Source organism: Strigops habroptila, chromosome 1 (genome assembly GCF_004027225.2).
Source record: "Strigops habroptila isolate Jane chromosome 1, bStrHab1.2.pri, whole genome shotgun sequence".
NCBI classification, from domain to species: Eukaryota; Metazoa; Chordata; class Aves; order Psittaciformes; family Psittacidae; genus Strigops; species Strigops habroptila.
In genome coordinates this window covers 151439120-151458332 of record NC_044277.2, presented here as the reverse complement: position 1 = coordinate 151458332, position 19213 = coordinate 151439120, and the positions used below count along the sequence as shown (strand labels likewise).

At 41.6% G+C, this 19213-nt stretch overlaps 1 protein-coding gene across 2 annotated transcripts in view; it reads right to left on the bottom strand.

Moving 5' to 3' along the window:
* Nucleotides 1–19213, bottom strand: part of ITGA9 (integrin subunit alpha 9) — a 218425-nt gene that overhangs the window by 106147 nt on the left and 93065 nt on the right. For both annotated transcript variants that reach the window (XM_030498820.1, XM_030498830.1), the window contains exon 16: nucleotides 2–157. In XM_030498820.1, coding sequence (XP_030354680.1) covers nucleotides 2–157 — 156 coding nt within the window. The remainder of the gene's footprint in view (nucleotide 1; nucleotides 158–19213) is intronic.

Genomic DNA, 19213 nt, shown 5'->3' with positions numbered 1-19213 from the left:
CCTGGTTCCTTTGTGCTATCTTTTGTCCTTTCTTCCAGCGGAGAATGGGCTTGAGAGCAGGCAGATCCTTGTCCTCTTTTCCTCTTTCTATTACATGTTCCCCAAGGCTGTATGCAGCTTCAAATACAATTGGAGATATAACATCTTTGACTCTTTTCTGTAAAAGAAAACAAACAGGTATTTCACCTATGCATATAGGCAAGCAGGTTTTTATATACAACTATTAAACATATAATTACAGCAGATTTTTCTATTCAACACTGAAAACAGGAAGCAGACTTCTCTACTCCTTTACTGTTGTATGTGCCAAACAGGAATAAGGACATTATTCCAAAACAAGTCAGAAGAAGACCTACTCTTGGTTTCACAGAAGCAGTGGCATGTTTGGCATACGTATAAATTAAGTTTTAATAAACCAAGACATTTCCTTAAAAATAAGTTCATAATTGTTTCCATTAGTCCTCCACAATATGGAAGCAAAGAGCAAATCATCTTCATCCCTGCATTTCTAAATCCTAGATTTTGACTGAGGTCACCACCAGTGTGCTCCACTTATTAAAAGAAGACTCCATCTTGCCTTGTTGGTTTCTAATATCAATGAAATGAATGGGTAAAGATGCCAATGTGGCTATGATGCATGTTTACAGACATGCAGGGGCAAGAAAAGCCATCTTCCAGCACACTTCTAAAGCAAAACTCCCAGCTCCCCCCCACCCTCAGCACATTTACACTTTGAGTATGTAAAGGAAGAAAATTTTTCAGTTTCTTTATTTGCTATATTCTAGGCTTCATACCAGACGTTTTAAATGGTGCCACTTTATTCATCTGATGGGATGAAAGGATTGCCTTTTCTTCTCGTTGGAGCTCAAGCCACAAAACTCGTACCATTTGTCACACATGTGACACCTAAATCCAGTTTGCTGTGTGAGGATAAAATGCTCATTGTGCTCCGTTCAGTCCTGACTTCCCAAGTCCAATTTATGAGAAAACTGAAGCGGCAAATGCTCTATGTTTACATAGGCAAGCATTCCTCTTAAATTTTATCTGCTTTAAAGCTTAGCGCGAATTCAGCACAGATGAAATTGAGGGAATAAATAAATACCGTTAAGTAAGCACAACAAATCTTCAAATGGGCAAACTCTCAACTTTGCCTTGCATCAGTTAGCAGGCTTCTCTGAACACAGCCTGCCAACCACAAGTAATTGAGATGCAATGCAATTTAAATTGCATCTTCCAGATGTGGGAAAGCTGGGCACTCACTGGCTTTTTGACCGCCCTGTTTCATCTGTTTCAAGGCAAGTATTTGCTCTCTCTAATATGTTGATTGGCTACCGATGTCTGAAGTCAGACAAAGATTAGTGGCTAACCAAACTCCCAAATCACCGGCTAGCTGGGTGAATAACAACAGAGACTAGGTTGAACGACATTCACCCTCCCGCACCTTGAAGCCTCCAGCCACCCCCTGAATTCAGTTCCATTACCAAAGTTTGCCCATGCCCTATGCCCAGCAGCAGCCCAGAATTATCTGAAGTTTAGACCATGCATTGCTTGGAGTGGTTTGTGCATTCTTGGTAATGGACATCAATCAACACCAGACATATCAGCAGCGGTGACACCAGCTCTGTGACCTCTTCCCCACCCCATATGAAGGACCACGCATACGCTGGGGCACTGCTAATCCGCTTGGCAGAAAACACATCAATGCCTTCAGCCCCTTCCACAGTCCCAACCCTCAGGATAGGAGTTGTACCTTACAGAGATTACTGAATAACAGATTCAGCTAAACAACAAGCCTCGGCCAGCAGGTCAAAGAAGGTGATTCTTCCCCTCTACTCTGCTCTGGGGAGACCCCCCTGCAGTCCTGCACCCAGTTCTGAGGACAATACCACAAAAGGGACATGGAGCTGTTGGAGCGAGTTCAGAGGAGGCCACGGCGATGCTCAGAGGTCTGGAGCAGCTCTGCTCTGGAGACAGGCTGAGAGAGCTGGGCTGGGGCAGCCTGGAGAAGAGAAGGCTCCAGGCAGACCTTAGAAGCAGCTTCCAGTGCCTAAAGCGACTACAAGAAACCTGGAGTGGGGCCTTTTACAAGGGCATTTAGTGACAGAACAAGGGGGAATGGCTTTAAACTGACAGATGGGAGATTGAGATGAGCTCTTAGGCAGTTCTTTCCTGTGAGGGTGGTGAGACACTGGCACAGGGTGCCCAGAGAAGCTGTGGCTGCCCCATCCCTGGCAGTGTTCAAGGCCAGGTTGGACACAGGGGTTTGGAGCAACCTGCTCTAGTGGAAGGTGTCCCTGCCCGTGGCAGGGGGTTGGAACTGGATGAGCTTTAAGGTTCCTTCCAGCCAAAACCTTTCTAGGATTCTTATTCTGCTACAACTCACAGAAGCTGCTAACTTTGCTCTTACAGAAAATCACATGTATTAACTTAAGCAAGGATTGTATCAACATACAAGATGACTATATATACAGAGAAACAAAGCTATAGAAGAGCACCCTATGCAGCAACAGTCAAACAGAAATCATCAGGGAAGTTGCCACCTAATCCAACCGTATGCAACCAACTGTGTAAACATGGAACAATTAAAAACATATGGAGCGGGTTAAATTAAAATCCACCTTTCCCCCCCCCCCCCCCACTTCTATTACTACAGTATGGTGTGAGTAAGTGCTTAATGACTTCTGAGTGTTTTAATATGATCTTGCAGGGTTCAGTCCAATGCCCTTTGAAGTCAAAAGACAATTTTCCCATTCACTTCAATGAATGTTGGAGTGTGCCCGTATTGTTTGCTGGTGTCTCTTTCTGCCTGATTTTAGTGGTGAAATTGTGACTTCCAGCAGCTAGATTAATTACATGTGTGGATATTCTCTCACCCCAGCCCTGGGGAAATGTATTTCACATACCCACTTGTCTTTAATTAAGGATTAAAGTATGAATGCTACCCAGTTATTAATTTTGCCACATGTTCAGTCCCTTCTGCTCACAATCCTACAAACACGAAGGCGACAGTCTGTGGGATTTGTCCTCAGTAAGAAACAAGACAGTTCTGTCTCACAGGCATGCCACGGACTGACTCGGATGTGAGCACGTAAAAAGAGTAATGAATATTTGACCAAATGCTATCTGGAGAAGTACTATTTTAGGTAGGAAATACACTCAGTTTCTTACAGTCTACCCAAACACACTGCTGAATCATATACTTGCGACACAGCCCACAGATTGCTTTTAAGTATTCCTGATTTCTAAAAGGAAGTAAAAAGATGCAATGACAATCAGGTTTGAGCTGGGCTGAAAAATCCTTCAAGTCAAGGAAACTATGTGTTGCTTTTCCTATCAGTCATATGGCCCTAATGAAGTGGCTTTGTCAAGGAAAATGATTTCCACAAGTAGCTTTTACACGATGCTGCTATGCTAAGGAAGTATTGAAGGTTAAAGACACCACTTTATCATGAAAAAGCATCCCTGGCAAGTCACAAGACATGGACAGCACAGCTTCATTAATAAAAAGAACTTCTGGAGGACATTAAAACAAATTTAATATCCAGAGTTCACATTAGCAACAGAAACAACTACGTAACAACGGTTCAGTGAGTAACAGCAGTGAATATCCAGTCGATACAGACTGGATGTTACTGTATTATGGCAAGTTTTCACTGTGCCTCAATTAGAGCTGGGGACCTGAAGCTGGGTTTACCACAAGCCTTCAGCTCTCTTATGTAGTCTGCTTTTTCTTATGAGCAGTTTCTCTAGGGTGGCTATTTTTTTTCCTTCTCTTCTTTCAGACCAGATTTCATTCTAGACATAAGAAACTTTTGCAGTCAGGCTTTTGCAGAAATCAGTACACTTCAGTCCCAGTAAATTACCCTTCAGACAATATCCCTTCCTGCAATGGAAACAGCCCTAGCCAGCTGTATCCTTTCGTCAGGATCTTTAATCTTTTCCTGTGGGGCACATTGCATGACATCACTCTGAATTGAAGAAAAAGGTGTTTTGGTATGAACAAGCTGGGTTTTTATCAAGGGTATTACAGAATGATTCCTCACTAGTATCTATCAAAGACAAAGAACTCAGAGTCCAAAAAGAGCACACCTTTAAGAGCATCTAAGAAAGCAATAAGGCACTTAGAGATGTTTCAAAAGACACCATGGTCCTGAAAGCTCACCCTAACAAAAAGCAGATTTGCCGTCTCCTCTTCCATGACAATCACTTCATATATGCATACATTTTCTAAATGCTGCGGTAGGAGCTGTGCATGGCCACATATTTCTTCCTGTTTGTTTTCTGGCTTAGCAGGGAAGAAGCAAGCAAGCAAGCAAAGCCTCTGCCAGATTTATGAGTGCATTTCTATTTGGTTTTAGTACCAAAAAGTCCTAAGAATCTGAAAAGTAATCACAGAGCAATGATCAAACTTGAGAGCTGTGATTCTGAACATCATTTCCACTTCCCTCTCAAAGATGGAGTACGATGACTACAAGAAATCATGTTCTGTGCTTTTCATAGGCACAGCCGAAGGCACATCATGACAACAAAAATACAGGCATGGATCCCAACATCCTAAAGGCACACTGCCTTGGCAGGCAGCCACTGCCTTCTCCAACCTTAAGTTTGTGCTACCAAGAGCTCCTACACATCAGGAACTTGGGCAAATTTGGATGGAACAAGACAGGGCTATAGTCAAGGGATAGGATTTACTCTGCTCATGGTGTGAGTAGTTGCCAGACAGGACTGGATATCATTTCAGCTTGCTTTCGGCTCAGTGCCACAGTACAGTCAGGGGACTGTACATGAGCCCAGTAAATCATCACATTTAATCCCCTTTCTTCTACAAGGTGAAAGTCTCCAGCAGAGGCTCTGACGAGTGCCAAATTCCATTTTTAATTATGGCCAATGGGCTGAGAAATAAATTGAGATGTAAATAATTCCCCACAATCTACAGCATGGGTCCTGAGGAATAAAGGATGAAACGTGGTCCTTTAAAGCAATGAATATGAAGTCATTTCCAGCAGCATTGAGAGGAAATACACGTAACCATCAGGGTGACTTCTGCAGTTGCCCCTTTTTTGTCCTTGCTCATGTCTTTCTGGAGCTTCTCTCCTCTTTCCCTGTGGGAAAAGGTCTCTGATTTGTCTGGTCTTTTTTCTGTTTGCTCTGATTTGATCCTGAGGACATCAACCCATGCGTAGATTCCAGAGCTTTGACAGAATTCAGCACAGCTTTTCAGTACTTCTGAGAATCAAGCTCTGTTTAGTTTGATGACTAAGAATGAATTCAAGAACCTGGCTTTAAAACCCTCCACTTGAAACTTTTAGTCTAAACATATTTATTTCAAGTTTTAAACAAGCACTAATAATAGACTACAGGAATTTTTACAGCCTTAAAACACACAAAATCAATTTGACAATCTAATTTAATAGATAACATACTAATGCTGTAAAATGTATAACAGCCATTATGCTAATGCTAATCCAGCATAACACTTTAATCAGCTCACAGGTCACTATCACGTAACTCCTCAACTCAGTGCCAAGAGATAAATAGTTCCCTGTTTAGTGATACCAAAAATTACTCAAACGTCCACTAGCCTTCAGAGCCAAAGGCCACTACTTCCACAATGTATCAAATGGAATATCAGCTGTTGGTCTTAATATACATATATTATTGCTTATGAATCAAAATAACGACAGTGCTTGACTTCAAAATTAATTACTTTCTTCTATTATCTCAGCCTCCCTCTCTAAGCTCTGAGTCATTCAGGATGCAAGACTTAAGTGCTATGCAATTCAATGAAAGTATCAATTAGACAAATTGGCTTTAAACCAGAAGACATATTTCCATTCATTTCAGACAAATGAATGTGCACATGTCATTCTTGTACCTGCAAATGAGTAAGGAGTGACTTATACCACCTCTGGCCTCATAAGAGCCTTCCTCTGTCCTGCGTTTACTTTGATAAAGATATTCTAGAACTTGTAATGATTTATTTCAGATTCTAGCATTGGTATCTCCCCATTGTAAAGGCAAACAAAAATTGGTCATGCTAAAGTTGTCTAGAAAAGATCTAGTTTCCATTCCACACACAAGTTGGGTTTTTTAATTTTTATTTTAAGATGTTATTGTAGCTAAAGGGGGAAGGGAGGAAGCCAACTGCAAACTCTTTTCCAGAGAAGAGGCAGAAATAGACATTAACTTGGTTGGTAAAAGCTCACTTACAACATTCCTGGTGATTTTTTTGTCAAATTAATAAGCATTTGAAGGCAATCAGAGGCCTGATGTTTCAATAATACATGCTTCTGTTTTCTTTTAAGATCTTGTAACAGCTACAGTTCTACAAAGTAGGCAAATAGTCTTTGTTGCTAAACTTCAAATATTACTAGGCTTCTGAAGAATCCAAAAGTTTAAAGGCGGGGGGAGAGAGCAAAGGGTTTGCAGGGTGTCACACCCTTGAGTGTTATTTAGGGTTAGCATTTTCCATTGAATAGGAGTGCTTCCTTTGTCCTCTTCCTAAGTTACTCCAGCACACTAGTGTTGCCATTAGGTCAGCAACCCCTCTTCACAAACTCTGACAACTGGAAAGACATCGTGGGAGAGAAAGCAGCAAATCCTGGGGAATCTGGTGTTAAATAAACACCAGGCGCCCAGGAGCCTGTATGCACTGAGAGGACACCCTGAGACAGCAAGGGAAGAGCTGCAATTCTAAACCCCAGCTGGGTATAATCGCATTCTGAGTTTAAATAAGTGCTCATCACCCATGCCATCTGGTTTCCCACTATCAGCTGGGGAGTGATAAAGGTATTACTGATGTCAGCATTGGAGAGATTGCAATCAATAGCATAAATACTCCATGTCAAAGGTTACAAAGACTTAGCAAGAATCTATTACTGATAATCCTTTCATGGTGATCAGTGGGAAAAGTCACTATGTGCCACCCAGATACCATATTACGTATTAGTGAGCTCAGACCTAGATTTTCTAGCTCAGTACTAACATGTGTCATGACAATATAGTTTCACATCCTGTCTAGACATTTGAATGTTGGGTCTTTTATTGGACCTAATGTTTTCAGTTATGTTTTAATCACCTATTCCCTTTCTCTCTTTTATAGTTCACTTCAAGTCTTTCACTGGGGTTTTTTAGATTAAAAATAAGGAAAATTCCTCAATTATCTAAAACCATGTTACTCCCCTCTGAAGAAAACACCCCTGGCTGGGCTCAGTTGCCCAGCTTTTTCCTGGTACCAGGCCAGACACAACCAATCTCCATAATACATGACTGGATACCCGCAAAACTAACAGGACAGAAATACAAGCAATTAGAAAGTCTGGGAGCTGAGTGGTATTTGTGAAATGAAGATCTCAACTTAGGTGAGTAAAGAGAACCCAAGAAGGAAGAACAGGGGAAACAATTCAAACATTTATTTATTTTGCTCTCTTTCTGAAAATATGATCTTTTTCAGGAGGGAATTATATGCAGAATAGAGACAATAATTAAATCCAGACTCTTTCTGCAGATATGTAACCCTATCATATACTTGTTTTTTCCAATGGAGTTACTGCATTTCGTATTCTGCTGATACAAGATTTTATCAAAACCAAGCTTTAAAGAGATTTCCTTTAATAGTGTTTTAAAACATACATGCTGAGTCCAGAATATGAGTTGATTCAACTACCTGTTTCTCCTTACAAAGTATTTCCCTTCAACCCTGATGCAGAAGCTGAACACAGGGATCTTTGTGTTAGAGGAGAGGAAGCTGTTGGAGAAGGAGTTTAAGACTCTTGTTTCCTGGGTCATCATATATGATAACAGGTCTGCTTAAAGTTTGACACGTCCATAGACCTGGGGGAGTCATGTTTGGTCAAAACATCCTGGTTAACTTTAGCATTCATATACTTGCTCACTCTTTTGCTTTCTCACTCTTTTGCTTTCGTCCTGTATACATCTACCAAGGGATAAAAACCTCTCTCTCTCAGAAAGAGCAGTCATCCTTCCCTCATTCCCTTGCTCTTCAGATGGATTTTCTTCCTTCTTTTGAAAAACAACCCAAACAAAACAGCAGAAGCACCTTTCTGAGTGCATCCCAAGAGGCAACAGCAAAGCAATCAAAAGGCTTTTCCCAAAATCTCTGTAGAGGACGTGGGAAACACAGGGAGGGCTAAGATACAGGACACGCTCCTCTCCTCAGTGCTTCCCGTTGACCATCCCACAAAGTGGCTATCTAAATGCCTGCTCCTATCTGGAGATGCCTGTCACTTCTCAAGGGGAGTAAGCATCTAACACAGGTTTATAGGAATTGAGAAAGGACCCACACCCCTTCTTGGATCTGGGTCCTGGGACACATTTTATCTCACACTATCATAAGGCATGTCTATCTCATATCTACCAGGTCACTTTATTATCAGTAGGTCAGACATCTATGGGCTGACTGAGATTGTCCTGCTTCATTGCCTAGATTTGCAGTGGATTTGAGAAAAGCACTGGTTTGTGCCAACTGGTAGATGTCCAGATGTCCTCATAGTTCTAACCCTAGTATCTCAAATGGTCAAAGTGGCTGAATATCTGCTAGAATAGTCAGACAGAAGCCATAAAGCCTGGATGGCTATGAAATAGCACTGGAAAATCTATTTTGGTGGATATTTCATTTTAAGGTGACTAGATTTGAGGGCCTGACAATACACTCTTACAATCCTTTCAACACCATTGTGACAAAGAGCATTTCATCAATACAGCTTTATAAGAAACACACGCATGCAACAAAGAACTTCAGCCCAGAAAACAGCTAAAGGCAAAAAAAAATAGTAGCATTGTGTCAAGGATTGAAAGTAAGCAGAATCGTCCTCAGTAGAAGAGGATAGGTGGAGATGAAAGAAGGTTATCACTGACATTTTTACTGATAGTATTTTAATTCAGTTGAGTAGATCTGACAGAAATGGCCCTTAGAAGTCTTTTAAAGAAAACAACACACTACTCAGCCTGCCTGCATGCAACTGAGAAAGTCTGAGGGCATATATTTATATGTTCATGGCAGGGGGGTTGGAACTAGAGGATCTTACAGTCCCTTCCAACCCTAACTATTTTATGATTCTAAGTTCATGTATTTGCATTGACCTACTATTGAGGTGAGAACAATTTACTTCAGAAATCTGGAGGTATTTACACAGAAAAACATAAATCCTTCTTTCAGTCACCGGAGAATGGATAGCTCCACAATGGGGCCTGGGAGGAGTGTTGCAATAACGTGACCTAAGCCTATTCTTCCACTATTAAACGGAGGATGTAGTATTTATTAGTCTAATCCTTTTGAGAGCAGGATTTAAAATCAATATGGGTAAAAGGAAAGAGTGTTATGACTATCTGCTTTGCCACATGAATTTAAAAATGTGAACGGAGCTCCTCTGTGATGTCTACATGTATGTTTAATATCACTTCATGTTTCACATGCTAGGTGCCTTCTAGAAACCTTCTGAAACCACAGTCTGAGCTCTTTACTCTCCTGTGCTATAACTTCTGTACACACATGAGCTGTGGTATCTGAAGAGAGCGGGCTGAGGGAACCATATTGTTCTGGAATCAGCGAAATCTCTAAGGATGAGAAATTCCCATTTACTATTCTGTAACAACCCAATTAATAGGAATTAATAAATATTAAATAAGTAATGTTGCAGAGAAGAGTTGAAGGAAGCATCCATTACATAGAAAAAGCACTGCAGACGACTCCAAGGACATTTCATTAGCCTCTAAATCTCCCATCCTGCACATACCTACATATCAGCGCACTGACAACCACCTCAGTAACACCCTATCTCCATGTTACCTGTCTCCCACCACTTTCCTCCTCCTCTCCCACCCTCCTCTGATCATCCAGACACCACTTTGCTCACACCCTCCTCTTTTCAGGCTCCCAGCTTCTGCTCACAACCAATACAAAACCAAAAGGAAGTAGTGGAGGAGTGAATTGGGACATATTTCAGGAACCTCACCATTCATTTCCGCAAGGATAAGGCTTTTCCCCTTGTTCCACTGGTTATTCCTGAAAAGGCAGAGCTTCCCACCCAGAACCACGTCAGCGGATATCGCTGCCCTGCTCTCAGGGATGGCTGGGCTGGAGAATGTTGTATGACGACAAAGGGCAATTGTTGAAACCCACGGACGGGACCGGGATGAACGAGTGTTTCTCAGGGGAACCAAGGAAAAATAAAACTTTCCCTTCAACTTCTGCTGGCTTTAAAAACAAACAAGGCAAATGTTTCCACAAATAAGTGCAAACCATAGAGTTCCCCAGATCAAAGCCAAGAGCTCTACTCTGAAGCTGGAACTGCATTCATGGAGAATGGAAAAAAGGCCCTTTACAATGGCAATGCTGCATTTACTGTAATGAGTTTTTAACCAAATATCCTTATGTGCAGGTATTCACACTTTACACATCTGCAGCCTGCATTTGATTACTTTTATTTGATACATTATCCACTGGGACAAGAGTGCTCATCCTAACAGCAGCACTTCCCCAAAGCTCCATCTCTCACTTCCACAACATGTAACACTTGGCTGGCAACAGAAATCTATGGCCTACACTGAAGACTACTCTAAATGCAGTGACTCTAAACAGATAACTGGATGTGCTGTGGTTTGGTGCAAGGAAAGAGATGCCATCAATGCTGGAAAAGACCAGAGTTAGCCCCTACCCAATTGCAGGCCCTGCCGGCTCTCATATACACAAATACCTGGGGAAAGGTCTGAAAGAGGTTATAACCAGTGGGACGAATAAGGGAGAAAGTATCAGAAGAAGAGGGGATTTGAGGATTGGATTTTTTTTTTAATTCTGTTTTTAGGGAGACATAAAAAACCATGAAAAGATAAGTTAGATATTATCTTGTACTGTAGAGCCATGAAAGAATCTTGATCTGTCCAGATTATTCATCTGAATGGAAGCATCTTCCTCTTACCTGATGGAGGCAAAGCCAACCAGACTCAACCCAAGGGCTGCTTTGCGTTTTGGTGTTTTTCAACTCTTGTTTCCAGCTCTAAAAGGAACCAGAGGTCTTCACCGCCCTCCAGTTTTAGACTATGCAGCACGACATTGCTACCCATGGGTAACTCAGCTTTCAAAGGCTGCATGCTCAGCGGCACCAGGCTTGGAAGCAGCTCTGTTACAGCACACAGCACCAACAGCCATAAATATTCTCACCCTAGCTGTGAAACTAGGCCAAAGGTGAGGTTGTTTCACTTTAAGGGGTAAAGCCTTTCTTTAATTTTCTTACTGCATGAACTTCTGGAATGTGTTTTTCCAGGGTCTGTTCATTTCCAAATTGGCTGGGATGCAGCACTGAAGTAAGAGCAGATCAGAGAACAGTAAGCACGTTGAAGGAAAAACATCAGACAGTGCAAGGAGCAACTGTGGAGGCCAGGGAGTACTTGGAGAGAGTTTCAAGTCCATCAGAGACATAGCATTCACAGCTTGGGAAAGACAAAGCGAAGCAGAGATGGAGAAGAAAAGGCAACCAAAGCTACAGGCCAGGATGGCAAAGCTCTGACCCTACAAGCAGCACATACCAAATCCTGAAAGTCACCACCAGCCACCTCTAAAGGTTTAGTCGTAGCCAAAGAAAACAAGAAAAATCACTGTGTAGGAAGCTATGTTCAGATTCAAGACACAGAGTGGTCAGATTCAAGATACAGAGTCTTTCACAAAACAGTCCCTGGTCAGAATCGTGCAGCAGACTCCCAGCACAGGCTGCTCAAGCAACAACTTAGGTTGCATGGCTTTGCCTAGACCAGCAGCATGTTATATTCATGCAACTATGCTGTGAACTTACTAAATACACACCACTGTCACTGGCAAGTTGTAATGTTTTTACCTTTATCTTAATTTCTGTATTACTTATTCAGAAATTTATCTTCAATCACAGACACAAACCACATCCTGCTCTTTTTTTATCCCACTGGCTGTGGGATTTTGTCCTATCTCTCTGCTTTGGTACCACTTCAAAAATCCAGCACAGAAAAAATTATATTGCTTTGTTATAATTTGTCCCTATTTTATCAACAGGAAACTCTTAGAAACAAACACTGAGATACTAATGATGGTCCTTGAAATTCTCCTTTTTGTAAAAATAAATGAACCTAAGAGTCAGTAATAGATTGTATCATTTGGTCTGCCTACTTGTATATCCCAGACATTACATTTCATTTGTTAGCCTTCCACTATATGAAATCATTTGTTTAGTTACAGCATATTTTCCAGAAATGCATATAGTTAGGCCCTGTAGTAATCCCTCTTGAACTTAAAAAGTCCTGGGTCTCGCTTCCCTTAAATGCATGTGGCATCACCTTTCAGTTACAGATTTTCTCTGCTAAATTACAAATACCTTCTTAGGTGCCTCTTGGCCTTCATTAAAATAAACATTGTGACTAGTCCAGATTTCCCAGTGAGTCCTTCCCTTGGACGCTTCAACAGGTTTTATAGTTGTTTACAACATCATCTAAGCAGAAAGCACCTCAGTAGTGACCACACAACTCTAGCCCTGGCTACAGAAGATGACTCATTCCAAGGTACCATTCTCTCTGTATACCCAAAAACCTCATTACTCCTTTTTGCCAACCATCACGCTGGGAAGTCACGTTAAACTGTTGGTCTGCTATGACCCTGAAATCCTTCTCGAGGCCCCTGCTTTCCGGGAGAGAAGCCACATGCCCCTCTGTAGGTGGGACCTGCATTCTTCATTCCTGGATGCATGACCTCACACTTAGCTCAATTAAAATAAACTCTGCTTGAGTGGCTAAGCTTAGTAGCTGATCCAAAACACTTTATGAAAAATACCCTATCCTTTCCTTTTTAACCAAGTATTTTTGTGTTATCTGCAAAATGTAGAAATAATTTTGTATTTATTTTCAGATCTTTAACAACTATACTAATTTAAGCTTTTTACTGATCCCTGAAGAATTTCACTAGAAGTAACTCCAAATAATAACCCCACACCAATATCTCCTTTTTAGATCAGTCTGATGTCCAAGTATTAATTTTTATATATAGATTTTGTACAATCGTTTTTTTAAAGTCATGATATATTTGCATTTCCATTATATTGCTTGTATGATATGTCAAACTACAGCCCTTCAAGATCAGCTTTGCTACCCTTTTTGGGTATATTGACACTTTAAAACCCATAATGCTTGCCGGAATTTCTCTTGCATTGCAAGCCATAGGAAAAGTTAATATGGAGCCAGAGAGCTCTTCATCCTGTCTTTAGGACTCGTAAGTTTCCAGAGCATTTTAATGTGTTTATTTCTGGTAAACAGTATTTGGCATCGCCCATATTTACAAGTACATTAAAAGCACAGAATAAACTTCATGAAGTATGAGTGTATTCTCCTCCTCCTTTACAATATGCATTTATTAATAAGTATTTAGTGAAGCACTTCTGCCCTTGTGTATGAACAGCTTTATTACCATCATCAAATGATGGGCCAATATTATTGCTAGGATTTATTTCATTAATGTATCACAACTTTATTCTGAAGAGGCTGTAATCACAGAGAAAAGGACTCCCACATAAATTCTTAGGGGACAAAGTACAGCTGCGGTACCACAAGAAGTGATGGCTCTGTTGCAGATGCCAAGGATTAAAACCCTAGAATAGTTAGGATTGCAAAGGACCTTAAAGATCATCTAGTTCCAACCCCCCGGCAATAGTCCAGCAATAGGTCAGAAATGTTTTCTCATCTTAGAAAACAACATAGGAAGGATGCAATCTGAGAAACCTCTCTAAAAAACACAATGCACATCTCTTCCTTTTCTCTGTAAAGATGAATGCATGTGTTCAAATAACCACCCTGAGCTTCCTCACCATCCAAATGTGACAGTTTGAAACCTCTGTAATCAGAAATTGTGAAAACACCTGCAAATAAGAGCACAAAGGCAAATTTATGCCCTAGACTTACTGGTATTGTGTGGTTCCTTAGACACACAGGTTTTTACTAAGAATGGAAAAATATCCTGTACAAAGCTCCATGCGGCACAGTAGGTGTTTAAACCTAGATGGCAGAAATGATTTACAGCCACCCACAGGTGATCCGATTCCTTCTAAAAAGACGTCAGTTAAGCAAGGAAGAATAAAATGAGACATCACAAGAGATGATGAAAATAAAAGGCTTACTTAGCTCTATTTGTTAAAAATACGGAATGATTTTTAGGTTTTCTTTTTATTTAAAGTGGGTGGAATTCTCTTTCCACAGAAACCTGTTTTCACCACTGTTCATCAGTAAAGAAGAGGCTTCTCTCAGCATATGGCATTTTAAAAGGAAACAAAAAGGGAAAAATAAAGCTCATGTTACGGTAGTAGGTGTCCACCTCCAGCAAGTTTTTCCAAGGCCTCCAAGAGGAAAACCCTTTCCGTTATGTAGAAATAGCCTCAGTTGACTTTTCCACTCCTCTAACTGCTGGTCTGCAGCACATACATATAATCTCAAAGGTCTACCTTTAGAGCTGACCAAATTAACAACCACATCTTTTCTTTGGAAACGGCATTTAAAAAAATAAACAAAAAACCCAAAACAACATTAAAATACATAACAAATCATCCTGAGAATCCTAAACTAACAAGTGTTCACTGCCAAGGATTACCCAGCTTGTTGTAGATGGGTGAAACATGTTACTCTAGCTTCAAATCCTTGGGCAAGACAGATACACATAGGGCTGTTGAACCTTAATGCTTTAGGAAATTATAATTGAGATATTTGTGGTATTCTCTGTATACCATGTAAACCACAACAATGTTGTATAATTCCATCTTTACAAAGCAGATAAAGACTGAAGGATTGCCAGTTTACATTCTTGGCTACTGTAAACGGAATTTAAAGTCAAAATTGGTTACCCAGGAGAGGCCACAAGGATTCAGAATAACAGTTACGAAGGTTTGTTAATCTCCCTCCCTGGAAACCCAAAATGGGGAAAATTGTCCTTTACAAACAAAATCTGGCTTACTCAATGCAAGAAGTCCAGAAATCTTTTCTACTGGGAAAAAAGGCAAAGAAAGAAGTGAAGACCTATGCACCTAATTGATGAAACCATTGCTCAGAGATGAAGTACAGGTGAACACCACTGTCCCACCGCAGCTGTGCAGTCCTGAAACACACTTGCTGACATACCACAATCAAAAACTTACACACTTTGGAAGTGGTATTTTGCACATCCTTCACTCCATTTTACCTTTAATACTTATTTTTAAAGCACTTGGCCAAAGAAAACATTTTCATACTTTCAAACTGGATGGGTAGAAATTTACTAAACCTCCTCAAATAATGATTCCTGCAACCAAGAGTTCTCATACTGATGTCTCAGATGACAACCTTCAAAGCAGCACTATCACATTCAAACACTGAGCCTAAACACTAGTCAAAATCAGATTTCTCTGAAAGTCCCTGCCTAAATGGCACCTGCCCATTTGCATCTCTTTGGTATATAAGTAAATGGAAATCAAGTGATTACCCTTCCAGCTGACCATGCATATGGCTATTATTTTGCTCTGATGTGAATGCAGATGCAGTTTGCATCCATAGTTTTCAAAATCTGCCCTTGGTCTGATCATTTCTCTACACTGAAAAATCCTGGTTAGTATCCTGAGCTCCAATCCAGCCAGGAGCCAACAGAACAAGCTATAAAAGCATAGCAGTTCAAAACAGGCACCTGTTTTTCTTCCCATTTAGTAGAACTGTAACAAATCCTGCTTCTCTTCACTGTGTTTTACACCATACTGTAACGTACTAACCATTCATTACAAAAACATGACACCTGAAAGTTTCTGGAAGACCTCTACTCAATTATCAATCATGTTCAGACTTCAAGCTTAGCCTCATTAGGCTTGATTTAAAACTGCTTCTTAAACACATGCACACACAAATCCCACGTACAATTAAAACTGGCTTTCTATCAAGACAGACATAACATAACATATGGTTTGAATGTAAAGTGTTACTTAGAAATTGATTTGGGCAATCGTCACAGAGAGTAAACGGTACGTTAACAGACAGACCCCCAAACACATGACAACCTAGGAATACACTGAGAAGGATGGGATGGGAAGGGAGAATACCTTAGTCAGTGACAGTGAAGACTGGACATATTTCTAACTATTTCAAAAAATAATCTATCCATTCCACATCTTTTAGCAGCTGAGACTGAAGATGTGGTCAGGAGCTCCTGTTTTCACATGAAGAGTATACGCGAAGTCCCACTTCTCTGAATATGGCAGTAACATACAGCTAGAAACTATTTTCCAGCCCTTCTCCTCAGCACTGCTTGTCCCCAAGCTCTTTCAGCCTGTTCTTAAAGTTCTGTCCTTCCAGTGGTCTGAGTGCTTCCCTGCCACCACTGCTGCTGTCACTGTTAAAGTGACCCCATTGCAGACCCTTGGGACTGCACTGCTCAGGTTCATGTATAACCTAGACCTGTAATGGAGACTCTTCTTCGTGTCCATCACTGCCATGGAATAAAATGCAGTCACGATATCCAATTATTTTAAGAAGGAAAAATATCCACATATATTTTTGGGGGGTTAAAATCCTACAATGGTTTGGTTGGAACGGACCTTAGAGATCATCCAGTTCCAACCCCCTGCCACAGGCAGGGACACCTTCCACTAGAGCAGGTTGCTCCAAGCCCCTGTGTCCAACCTGGCCTTGAACACTGCCAGGGATGGGGCAGCCACAGCTTCTCTGGGCACCCTCTGCCAGTGCCTCAGCACCCTCACAGGGAAGAATTTCCTCCTCAGATCTCTTCTCAAACTCCCCTCTGTCAGTTAAAGCCATTCCTCTTGTCCTGTCACTACAGGCCCTTGTAAAAAGAGCCTCTCCAGATTTCTTGTCAGCCCCTTTAGATAGTGGCAGACTGTTATAAGGTCTCCCTGGAGCCACCTCTTCCGCAGGCTGCGCAAGCCCAACTCTCTCAGCCTGAATATATGTACACTTCAAAGAGCAGAGCAAGGGCTAGACCAGTCCATCCCATAGTTACTCAATCCACTCTTTGTTCATCAGCTGGGACCTTGCAAACCTCACCAGAGTGAAGTGCTTGTTGGGAGGCCTTGACAAGGTGTGCTGTGGAAGAGAAGGAGGCACAGAGACAGCTGTGGGAAAGGCAGACAAATGCCATTTTGCTTCATAAAACTTCTGTGGCACTTCTTGCTGGAGGAAAGCACTTGGCCTTTGGTCAGCCTGAAGAACACCTCTACAGCCATTTACAACAACGCTGTCAGGAGTGGTTTATACACAAAGCACTCACAGACATACACTGCATATCTTTTAAACGAAAAAAGGGAGACGCTATGCATTCCTGCTTGGCAGTTATTCCCAAAAACTCCTGGTGTTGTTTTTAACTGCCCTTATTTCCTACCCATCTGTTTGCTGGAAAATTCATATATTCAGCCATCTCCCCCCTGCAAAGGACATAAAGAAATCTAAAACTCGATCTCTGGTCTTTGAACTGAGGCAAGTGTAAAGTATGCCTTTGCTTTACTAAAGCCACCTCTTTCTATGAATACAATACAAATATCTGGCTAGCCAGATAAGCAAACAAAGACAAAGTGCAGCGAAGGAAGGAAATGATTTTGGAGAAAGGATGAGTGAAGGCAGCACATATGAATATTTAAACCATTTTTCTCAGCAAAGTCTGCTGTGGATTGTCCAGGCACCACACAGCCCAATCACACCTCTCCCATCACAGCACCTGGATTTCCATGCTACATGACATCTGACTGTAACATCAGGCTACCTTTTACATCTGCAGGGCCACTCTCCTGGTGTGGCTCTTAGCAAAGCCAGGCTTTAAAGTGGGCTCAGCTGCCTTCTGATTAAAAGGTCTTTCCAGAGACAGTTTGTTTTGATGATCTAGTTCACAGCTCTATACAACAGAGGGCACAGCACATGATGGTGAAAGAGTAGAAACAGGGCTACTGCCGAGGTACCTGGTCTGCAAATAGAACACAGATTATGCCAACTAATTCCAGCTACATGAATCAAACCGCTTTTATCTAACCAGAGGTTTCCTGAACCTTTCAACTCACCTCCACTTCATGGGTAAGTGCACATAGGGAAAAAGCAAATATACAAATGGGATTCTGCTTCTAAGCAGCAGCGCTCTTGATAATTGCCTTGTTCTGCTTTTGTTGTCGTTATAAAGTATATCCACTCTACCATCCTTCCCTGGTAGTACCTGAAGACTCCAACTCGGGAAAAAAATGCTCAGATTAACATTTTTGGTAGGCTTTCCAAGCTGTGAAGAATTGGAAAGAGCATGTTCACCAGGTAATGCTTTTAGGAAACCAGCATCCTCACCTGCAGTCTGTGTGCTATGAACAACACAGCATGCACTGGGAGTCACAACATTGTCAGCTGCTCTGGAGGAGGACAGGTTGTATCTCCAAATTCAGGTTTAGTCCTTTGTGCCAGAGCCTCATCACCTTCACAGGGAAGAATTTCTTCCTGATGTCTCATCTCAGTCTCCCCTCTGTCAGGTTAAAGCCATTCCTCCTTGTCCTGTCCCTACGTGCCCTTGTCCAAAGCCCCTCTCCAGGTTTCTTGTAGCCCCTTTAGGCACTGGAAGCTGCTCTAAAGTCTCCCCTTAGGCAGCCTTCTCTTCTCCAGGCTGACCCAGCCTAGCTCTCTCAGCCTGCCTCCAGAGCAGAGCTGCTCCAGCCCTCAGAGCATCTTCATGGCCTCCTCTGGATTCACTCAAGCAGGTCCACAAATCAAGATGTCAACTCTCGTTGTTTTCTCAGATAATTTTCCTTTCAAAACACATATTTCATGATTTACAGTGTTCACCACCTCCTACCTCCCTCCCCCCGACAGAATGGGTGCTTATTGCTGCTGCTATTCAAAATTGACGGATTTTACCCCACTGTGGTACCTTCATCTCCTTCATAGATATTCCCCAAATCCCATCAGGATGACAGCTCATTGCTGCTTTTAGAGGAAGATACATGCTTGTCTTTTCCCAACACGCTGTCCCTGGGGTGTCCTCATTGCATGGTGTCATCCCCTAACTACAGTCAGTACAAAAAGGACATTTTTCAGGCTATAATGGTAAAGCCCTTCCCTTGCACTTGAGAGCACTCAAGGACCTTTTAGACTTTTATTTTTATTACTATGAGCTTACTAGTTAGCTATATTAAAATATACTCCTTGAGGAAGACTATTTTTGTCCTTGGAAGTTGCATCCACACATCAT